Genomic DNA, 10,466 nt, shown 5'->3' with positions numbered 1-10,466 from the left:
CCACTTTTAGCTCCTGAAGCTTGGGGAGAAGGAGACTTGAGGGACATTTGAGGCCCTCAGTGTCACTTCCAGCATCTTGGCTTCTAGTCACCTCCCAGGTGGGGCCCATGGCTAGAAGAGGGCTGTAGGCTGTTTTAGACTTTCGACGGTCAGCCAGGTACAGTGGCACTTGTACACAGTTCCAGCTACCAGGGAGGCTGAGACAGGAGGATCGCATGAGCCCAGGAATTCAAGGCCAGCCAGGACCACATAGTAAGAGCCCATCTTCAAAAAACAACCTTTCCCTCGGAAGATTGGATAATTTGAGACTCTGGAATAACCTGATAGCAGACAATTTACAAGAGAAAAAAATCTTTCTTTTCTTTCATTTTTTCTTTGGGTCTGGGGATTGAACCCATGGGCTCTACCACAGAACTACACTCCCAGCCCTTTTTAGTTTTTATTTTGAGATTGGGTCTCATTCATTTTCTCAGGCTGGCCTTCAACTCCTGCTTCTCCTGCCTCAGTCTCCTGAGTGGCTCGGGTTACAGGCCACCGCACCAGCTAGAAAAATCATTTTAAGTACATCCACATGCATGGGAATCACACAAAATTATGAGACTAAAAAAAAAAATCAGATAGTTGAAGTTTACATATTATTCCCTAAAGAGAGAAATAATTGGCTTCAGGGATGTACATGCCAGGGAGTCTCAGAGAAGCTGGTGTCAGGTGCCACTCCATAGAAACTCTACTTTTCTCAGCCCTGCAGGGTAGAGTGTCAGAAGGGACACGTGATGGGGGATAATATGTGTAATATTATATGTATACATAACATATATAAACTGTATGTATCGAATATAATATAGTTACAGAAATAAACAGGGACCTGGGTCTTTTGTGAGGAGGGGTGACAAACTAAGATATCACAGGTGAAGAGGTGTCTGTCTCCCAAGAAGGTCCAAGGAGTTTCCGGAGTGGGGTTCTTGGGCCTACATGATGGAAAGAATTTCAGTGCACACCAGACAGAAGTTTATTTAGGAAAGTAGATTAACACATTCAAGGGACAATATGGGTCATCTCAAGAGCGGGAGACTTGATTTGGGGGTTTCCCCGCTCTTCTTTTAAGGGAAACTCTGTGAGGGGTGTTAACAGGAAGGTATGTAGGAGTGGTGTCATTCGGGTGATCTCAAGATGCTTTCCAGTGATCTGGTCAATCTCAGGTGATCTGATCAACAGAGAGCCCTGGAAAGTCCACCTAAATAGTAGATTTCTTAAAATGTCATATCTCTCTTTGCTTAATCTATGTATTGGGGGATAATTAATCATACTCAAGACAAATTTACTTATTTTCCAGAAATTTGGGATTGACAGGCCTGAGAGAGAGACTGTCTTAGGCCTAGAAAAGTATATAAAACTTCTGAATTTAAATTTTGATTTCCTTGCCCTTCCTTCATATCTCCTTTCTTCCTCTTTCTTATTTTCTTCTACTCTACCTCAGAGGGGACTGGAGAGAAAGCCATCACTAGCAAATACCGCTTACTTTTTATAATGTAAATTTCCTTTATAAATGTGTCTTTTACAGACTTCAGCATTTCTCTGAATAGCCATCATGTAATATGCCAAATAAGTATATTTTGGGGAGGTGTATTTTGGTCTCCCATCGGGGCCTTTGGTGCAATTTCTATGCTTCCAGCCTGCCTACAAAAGTCTCCTGGGGTTGGGAAGTCCTTGGAGTCCCCTCTGTCAGAGCCCAGTAGCCTTTGTGTACTGAGAAACAGCTCCACCTGCTGGCATGAGTCTTCAGTCCTGACCTGGGTGAGTCAGCGTGGAGGATCTGAGGGTGTGCTGTGTTGGGGTGAATGTGGGGGTGGGGATGTCATTGAGATGGTGCTGGTGGTGTCCAGAATGGGATGTGGGTGGCACTTGAGATGCTGTTCTGGATGGATGTGTGCAGTACAACTTGCATGAACATTTGTGTGTGTGTGTGTGTGTGTGTTTGTCTTGTGGAGTTGGGTGCCTGTTGTGTGGGTGTCACTGGAAGTATGCTGTGGATGTATGGCGTGAGGTTCAGTTGGAGGCAAAGTGGGAGGTGTGAAGTGTTGAAGGGGTGTGTTTGTGTTGGGTTGCTCAGGACTTGTGTGGAAGATACAGATGTTGGACGTGTATGATACCATTTGTATGACGTGTGGGTGGGTGTGTTGGGGGGAGTATAATTAAAAACAAAAATCTCTCAACCCAATAACCCTCTCCACAAAGGCAGTAGGGACAGGAAGGTTTTATTACAGAGTATGCATTAAGCTAGAATGTGATTGGCATCACAAGCAATCCATGAAGATTGCAAAGGCAGAAAGAAATCTTGCCCTTGAACCCAGGGCTTCCAGCAAGCCAAGCTTGCTCTACCGCTGAGTTACCCCCAGCCCCCCTGCTATTTAAGGTCAAATTTCAAAACTGATATCAGGCTTTCAAGATGAACAACTCCTCAAAAGGAGTTGATTAAGCCTTTAGTCAAACATGGTTCATCTTAACTTTATCATGCATGATAAGCAAGGAGGCAACTTGTGCTAAGACGTTTGCTGGAGAGGGAACAAACTTTTTTGGTAGTTTCACATATTAGAGCAAGATGACCAGAGAAGTTAGGCTTATTTTCCCCTAGGAACTGGGAGAGGGGGGCGGGAATCCCCTTAACATTTGCATTTCGAAAACACATCTCCCCTGGGCTGGGGATGAGTGCTTGACTGGCAGGTCCTAAATTCAGTTCCCAGCAACCCCGCCTCCCCCCCCCCAAAAAAAAAAAAAAAAAAAAAAACCCACAAAACACAGCTCTGAGTTGTGAACCCCTGAGTTGTGAAAGGCATTATAAAGATCAGCATATGCAGCATTTTGAATGTTGGATTTTGATCTGTTCCCGGGCTAGCACGATCTTCTCACATGATGCTGGGCAGGGAAGGGGGCTGCAGCTCCCAGTCAACCCTGCCGTCACCCGGGTGAACAGCCAGTAAGTACTGCAAGGTGCACTGTGGTGCCGAGAGCCGCGACCTTCTGTGGGTTGGGCATATTAATTGCAATGGTAAATCATAAATGCTCCTCGGAAATCGAGGAGCCCCTGTATTTGAAAGGACAGATTTTGAAAGAGAAGGGCGAGAAGTCTTTTCCTTTGTTTTCAACAGGGAGAATTAAGCCGCTTATTTTAATCTGTCTTTGCCGCGTTGTGCCAAGTGTGTGCTCTTGGGTGTGTATCCTGCCGACGCTGTGGTGTGTTTGAAGGTGTCCGACATGAGGGACGGTGTACCTGTGTGCCTATGTGGCACTGGGTGGAATTCCTCAGGCCTGCAGCAGTCGGCTGTGGGCTTGGGGGGGCCGTGGCCGGATACCCGCGAAATCTCAGGCCTAACTTGGCAGCTCGTGAGGCGTTTCCCGCTGCTTCTTCCGCCTCTCTGAGCACTACAATTCCCAGGATGCCCCGCGCCTCCGCCACCGAGAAGACGGGTCTCTTCCGTGGCGGGTCCGGGGAAAGGCTCCTCTGAAGGGAAGAAGCCCCCGGCCAATGGGGGAGCTGGACGCAATCGAAACCTTCGCTGATTGCACCGAGGGGATTGGAATCTTTGGCGCCTTTGTTTCAGTGGTGGGTGCGTGATGGACGGGTGAGTTGACCAATGAAGCGGCAGGGGGCAAGCCCAGAGCGTGCGTGCGGAAGGGATGCTGGCCAGCGGGCTGTTTGCCCAGTAAAAGGCGTAAGTTGCTGGAGTGGGGGGCCCAGAGTGAAGGCGGGCGTGTGCCATGGCGGAACCGGCGAGGAGACGGGGTCGAAGGCCCCGAGGCGGCGGTGTTGGCCGAGGGGCTCGGGGAGCCCGGGGCGGTCGGGGCCGGCGTCCTCGCGCCCAGCGGTCTCCAGCTCGGCGCACCCCGGACACAGTGCTTGTGGACTTGGTCAGCGACAGCGACGAGGATTTCGTGGAGGTCGCGACTGCGCGCGGTGCTGCGGAGCCAGCTGAGGTCTCGTCCCCGATTGTGGTCCCGTCTCCGGAGCCCCCAGTGCCGGCCGCACCCCGGGCCGACAGCGACAGTGACAGTGAAGGCGCCGACGCGCGGCCTGCGGGAGCCCAGCGGACTCTGGTCCGGCGGCGGCGGCGGCTGCTGCTGGATCCGGGGGAGGCGCCGGTGGTTCCGGTGTACTCCGGGAAGGTGCAGCCAGGTTCTCGGGAGGGCTAGAGCCGGGGGCTGAAGGGCGGGGGCTGCAGGAGGGCTGTGTTTCGGGTGTGCGGGGGCTGGGGGCTGGGGGTGGCCTTGCCGGGCTAAACAGAAACCGGGGCTCGGGTGTCGGAAGCGGAGAGACTCGAGGCTCCTGGGGCACCTGCAGATTGGGGAAGTGAAGGGATTTGGGTATGTTGCAAATATGGGGCTCTGTTTTCTTGGGCATGGGGAGGCAGAGGGACTGGGAGAAGCTGGGATTTGGGGCATGTTGAACTTTGAGACTGGAGTCCATTGCTAAGGAAGCCAGGGATCAGGGGTTCATAGGGAGGGATTCAAAAGGACTGGGGGCTCCAGGAGGCCAGGGTCCCCAGGTGGTAGGATGAGCGAGAGGGCTGGGGTTCACTAGAAGTCTAGGATAGAGGGATAGCTAAACACTTGGTTAAAAGAACTATAGCTGCATCTTCAGAGTGCCTTGGGGAAAGGGGTTTGGTATCACAATTTTGGATCCTGGGGGAGCTGGGGATATGGCTCAATGGTAGAATGCTTGCCTAGCATGCATGTGGCCCTAGATTGAAACCCCAGCACTGGAAAACAAGAAAAATGGGATTCTGGAGAAGCTGGACTCCTCTAAGTTGCCTAGAGTGGGCCATAGTATCCTCGTCCTTAGGGAGGACATAGGAATTGGGTGCCAGAAGAATCATCCTTCATGTTCCCTTTTGGGTGGTGGAGAACTTGGGACTGATCCTCTCCTTTTTGTCTTTACAGGTGCAAAGCAGCCTCCACCTCATCCCAGATCATGTGTCCCTCCTGAAACTCTGCCCTGAAGGGGCTGAGGAAGGTAAGGGATCATGGGCTTCCCCAAGGAGACTTTGTGGGGTTTACATCCCTGCAGCCAGTTATCTCTCTCTTCTGTGGTTTTGGAATCCAGCCTAGGGACTGTGCTTGTACTCCATCTGGGAGCCACATTCCCAGCCCTAATTGTCTTTTGAGACTCAAGGGAAGGACATGGGAGAGGGGACTCCTACATTCTACCTATTAAAAGACTCCAGTCCTGGAAGGAGCTGGATTGTTAACTAGAAAGCACTGGAGCCAACTTAGAAGTGCTGTCCAACCACCCTCTTCCTGACTCTTTTTTTAAAATATATTTATTTTGTTCATTTAATTTTATGTGGTGCTGAGGATTGAACCCAGGACCTTACTTATGCTAGGCGAGCGCTCTACCGCTGAGCCCCAGCCCCAGCCCCTTCCTGACTCTTAATAGACAGAAGAGTGTATTAATATAGATTTTCGGGTGGCACCCCCAGACATTCTGATTCTGTGATCCTAGTGGGGGCAGGGGAAGGGGCGGTGTTTAGAATTTGTGATATCTTGTTACAACTGCACCAAGTCCATGGGAACACCCTGGAGCCAGAAGGATGTTCTTTGACTCTTATCAGGGTTGCACAGCCTTTATCCCTCCCCCAGTCATGTGTGATTTTTGCAAACCACCCAAGGACAGTGAATAGGAATCAAGTCTAATAAGGAAGTGATCCCATCTGTAAATGCAGACCTTGACCAAGACTTTGGTACCATGAAGGGGTACCAAATACTGATTTGGCTTGGCTTCAAATCCCAGCCCTAACTCTCAATAACTGTGTGACCATGGGCAAGTTATTTAACCTCTTAATGCTTTAATTTTCTCATTAGGAAAATGGGGATAATATTGGATCTATGTTAAAATGATTTTAGTGAGAATTATTTTAAGGGAATATATAGAGAGCTGTTTCTTGGCCATGTATATAGTTTAGAACAGTACCTGGAAAGTAGAAGTACTATCAGAAGGTACCTCCATCCTTGCTATTCAAAATGTGGGCCCAACAGTTGGGTATCCCCTGGGAGTTTGTTAGAAATGCAAGATTTCATGCCTGTGACAGCTGCCTTGTTTAGCTAGGACAGAATTTTTCAACCTCAGCATTACTGATATTTTGGACTGCAAAGTTCTTTTTGTAGGAAGGCTGTCCAGTGTACTATAGGAACTGACTTCTGTTCACTACCACATCACAACCCCCTTCCTGTCCACACTGTGACGACAGAATTTCTCCAGACATTGTCACATGTCCCCTGGGAGGCAAAATTGCCCCTTGTTGAGAACTCCTGATCTAGAGTTCATTATTGTTTCATTTGTGCAGTATTTATTTTGTGGTACTGGGAAAAGAACCCAGGGCCTTGTGTACGCTAGGCAAGCACTCTACTGCTGAGCTACACCCCAGCCCAACAGCATTTATTTTGATGTTTTATGTTAAAATTTATTGGCATTGAGCAAATGAGAAAAAATTTCTGTATTTTAGAATAATATTTGTTTTCTTTTTATTAGAAATATAAGTTAAAAATGGTGACTTACGGGGTTCCAGTCTCCTTTCTTCTTAGTTTGTTACGGTGTTGGGGCCTGGAACATGCCAGGCAGGTGCTCTCCCCCTGAGCCACACCCCAGCCCTTGGGCCTCTCTCAAAGTCTTTGACTTGTTTCTTCTTGGTAGCCCCCCACCCTGCCTTGGCCAACCCTCTCCACTTTCTCCTCTGCTCCCAGAGGCAGATGTGGCAGATGCTAGCAGTCCCCACTCTGAGGATCCCCCACGTCCAGACTCTCCCTGGAAGAAGAAGCTGAGGAGTAAGGATGAGAAAGAAGAGAAGAAAAAGAAGTTTGAGTGAGTGGGGCTGGGCTCTTGGGCCCCGGGGACAGGTAGGGAGTTAGGTTAGTGAGGCAGGCAGGACCTTTGGTGGCTCCTAAAAGGGAAAGGAGAAGGGATGGAAGGGGTGTTGAGACTCAGGTGGGGAATCAAGCTCCTGGTTGAAGAGGAGACGCCCCCCAGAACCTTTTAGCCATGGAAGTGGAGTCTGAGGTGGGCTAATGCAGGGGTAGCATGTGGTCACATTCTACCAGATGCCTGTTTGCCGTCTTCTGTGCTTCTCTGTCCTCGTCTGTTAAGAGGGAAGTCGTGGTACCTGTGTGAGAATTGTCGAGTAGAGGAAGAGTAGTCAATGCCTGGTATCTGTTATAGCTTATCGGACATTAACCTGGGAAGTGACTTATCTTTAAGTGAGACATTTTCTTCCTTTCATATTTGGGTCTTGTAAATATAAAATTGATGTCGTGTTCTCTGTCCCTGTCTTCCAGTAAAATAGAAGTTACTAGAAAGTGCTTTCTTTTGATTCTCCAGCTCCCCTCGGGTTCTTGGGGATCCACAGCCCAGGAAGAGAAGTGGGGGCTGGAGTCTCTCCTTTGCCTCATCCTGTCCCTCTCTTCTTTCTACAGGGCTCGGGACACCTCTCCTCTGCCCCCACCTCCACCAGGGACAAAAAGCAGAAAGCATACTCGGGCACTCCAGAAACTGAGGTGTCAGGGGCATGGGGCTCTGGATGGGGTGAAGGAGGACAGTTTGGGAGGGTGGCTGACCCAGAGTCCTGTTGCACCCCAGGGAAGTGAACAAGCGCCTCCAAGATCTCCGATCTTCTCTGAGTCCCAAGCAGCACCAGGGCCAAGGCCGCCAGAGCCAAGACGACGAGGTGGTCATAGTGGAGGGGCCCATGCTTCCGGAGAATCCCCGGCTCTTCCCACTCAAAATCCGGTGCCGGGCTGACCTGATCAGATTGCCCATCAGAATGGTAAGTGCCTGAGGGGGCCACAGGAGGAGGACCAAGAGCTGCTTTGAGGAGATGATGCCCTGCTGGCGGGTTCTGGCAGCAGGGAGTGAGCCTTCCTCTTCCCGTCCTGCTCTGCAGAGGTGCCTTCTACTCTCCCCTGCGTGTCTGGGATCCTCTCTCTATAGCTTTTCCTTACTCTCCCTCCGGCGAACTTCCTGCCCATTTCTCAAGGCTCCACAGAAGCCTCATATCTTCTTTTTTTTTATTTTTTTTATTTGTTTTAATTAGTTACACATGACAGTACAATGATCTTGCCGCGTCATCTGTCCTACAAAGTGTTTTCTCCTCATCCATCTTGCTTTTTCCTCCCCAGGGCTCTGTGCTCTTTTGTGCTTGTTCTCACTGCACTGGGCACAGCAGATGTCACTTGGTCATCCTGAGCCCCTCCAGCTTCCTGGAAAAGGCAGATAGTTGGGTGGGGATGGCCCCAGTTCAACACTAAGAATGATGGCAGAACCGAGCACTCGCTGAGTGCCCCCCGTGTGTGGCTCAGAGACAGCCAGGCCAGGCTGCAGCAGGCAGCCCAGGACCCCGTCAGAACGCAACCTCTGCTCTCTTTGCTCTGTGGGGTTTAAAGATCTGTGAGGGGGGGGAGTGTCAGTGTAGGGTGCTTGCCTTGCACCTGCAATCCCTAGGTTTGGTCCCCAGTACCACAAAAGAAAAAAAAAAGTTTGTTGCCAACCTTTGGGTTACAACGGGTAATTTCAGGCAAAAGTCCAGATTTCTGGCTTCTTTTAAAAATAGGTATGTTGGGCTTGGTGGCAAACACCTGTGATGCCATAATCCCAGAATTAGGAAGGCTGAGGCAGGAGGATCGTGAGTTCAAAGCCAGCCTCAGCAACTTAGCAAGGTGCTAAGTAACTCAGTGAGACCTTGTCTCTAAATTAAACATAAAAGGGTCTGGGGATGTGGCGTAGTGGTTACGCACCCCTGGGTTCAATCACCAGTACTAAAAAAAAAAAAAAAGGAAGATGTAATCAACTGCCCTCTTCCACCCGGTGACAGTCAGCTGAAATGGCCATTTTGAGGGGACATGCCCTTCCCTGTTGTAATCCCCGCTCTTCTCTTTTTTCTCCTATGCCATGGCTGCTTCATTTCTTTGGGCTGCTCACGTGAACCTCTTTCTGACATGACCTTGTTCTGTACTTGCCAGGTAAATATGGTGAGACTCACAGCTGAGGAGTTCAGCAAGTAGCTCAGGCCAGAAACTTGTGGTGGGGGCGGGGTGGGGAACTGGAAAGTGGGAAGGGCTCCTTTGCTTCTTTTTCCCCTTCTTAGTCGGAGCCCCTTCAGAGTGTGGTGGACCACATGGCCACCCGCCTCAGGGTGTCCCCAAGCAGGATTCTTTTGCTCTTTGGAGAGACAGAACTGTCCCCTACGGCCACCCCCAGGACTCTAAAGCTTGGAGTGGCTGACATCATTGGTGAGTGGAAGGAGGTGGGGCCTCAAGGAGTATTAGAGGTTGAGCCCTGGGTATTCTGCCACTGAGCCGCATCCTCAGAAAGCTACATGGGACCAGAGCCTTGTGTTTGGGGCGGTGAGGATAGGGTGGGGGTAGAGCGGGGAATGTGAACACAGAAAGGGCTCTTTGGCTTCTTGTCCTCCTTTTTAGTTTTATTTTTTAAATTTTGAGACAGGGTCTCCCTGAGTTGCTAAGGCTGGCCTCCTACTTACAAACCTCTTGCCCTAGCCTCCTGGGCGCTAGGATCTAATGCACGTACTGCCACACCTGTCTTGAGGAAATTTTGCCATGGGAGGGGAGAATGGGGACAGGTCCAGAGCGGGCTGCACTTCCAACCCCCCCTTAGGCCTGGCTTCCTGGTTCTGCCTCCCACAGACTGTGTGGTGCTAGCAAGTTCTTCAGAGGCCACAGAGACATCCCAGCAGCTCCGTCTCAGGGTGCAGGGGAAAGAGAAACACCAGATGCTGGAGATCTCATTGTCTCAGGTGAGTGGAAAAGAAATGGCTGTCGACACCCTCCCCTTCCTTTGCTGTCTCTCTGTCAGTTGGCAGGAATGGACTCCTCCTAACCCTGACTCACTGAGGACACTACCCTCCGTACTGGGCACACGCCTGGCCTAGGAGGTGGGGAAAGCCCAGGTTCAACTTCCCTCCCTCTTCTGCTGGGAACCTCTGTTCTAGTCTGTATGTCCCCTCAGTCTCCTGACTCCTTCCAGTCAAAACAGAAATGATCCTTGGACAGTGACCAATAAGAAACAGAACACAACAGAAAAATAATTAAAGCCACTTTTTTTTGGTGGTATGAGGGATGGAACCCAGGCCCTGTGGACATTAAGCAGATACTCTACCACTTGTAAATGCCAGTGTCTGTGCTGGGGATGATTGTTGTCTGCTCAGGATTATATCACTACAGTGTGACCTGGGAAAGCCTTACCTGGGAAAGTCCTGTTGTGGACTTCACTTAACAAATAAGAAACTCAGAACTGGGGGTGGAGGAACTTGCTGTATCAGTTCTTATGGCAGCTGTTACAAGATACAGATAGTCCCCGCTGGTCTGGGGTTTACGTTCTGAGGTTTCAGTCACCCATGGAACTGTGCTCTGAAAATATTAAGTGGAAATGTCCAGAAATAAACAATTCATAGGCTTTAGATTGT

The 10,466-nt window shown here is 50.0% G+C and overlaps 1 protein-coding gene across 1 annotated transcript in view; it reads left to right on the top strand.

Moving 5' to 3' along the window:
• Positions 1–3,720: 3,720 nt before the first annotated feature.
• The window catches only part of Nfatc2ip (nuclear factor of activated T cells 2 interacting protein), a 10,922-nt gene continuing 4,176 nt past the window's right edge, over positions 3,721–10,466 (top strand). Inside the window, exons 1-7 of the mRNA XM_027948544.3 lie at positions 3,721–4,161; positions 4,936–5,008; positions 6,736–6,853; positions 7,462–7,542; positions 7,625–7,811; positions 9,129–9,273; positions 9,688–9,797. Of these exons, the coding sequence (XP_027804345.2) occupies positions 3,757–4,161; positions 4,936–5,008; positions 6,736–6,853; positions 7,462–7,542; positions 7,625–7,811; positions 9,129–9,273; positions 9,688–9,797 (1,119 nt within the window). The 5' untranslated portion in view covers positions 3,721–3,756. The remainder of the gene's footprint in view (positions 4,162–4,935; positions 5,009–6,735; positions 6,854–7,461; positions 7,543–7,624; positions 7,812–9,128; positions 9,274–9,687; positions 9,798–10,466) is intronic.

Source organism: Marmota flaviventris, chromosome 19 (genome assembly GCF_047511675.1).
Source record: "Marmota flaviventris isolate mMarFla1 chromosome 19, mMarFla1.hap1, whole genome shotgun sequence".
In the NCBI taxonomy this organism is placed as follows: domain Eukaryota; kingdom Metazoa; phylum Chordata; class Mammalia; order Rodentia; family Sciuridae; genus Marmota; species Marmota flaviventris.
This window is presented reverse-complemented; position numbering and strand designations above follow the sequence as displayed.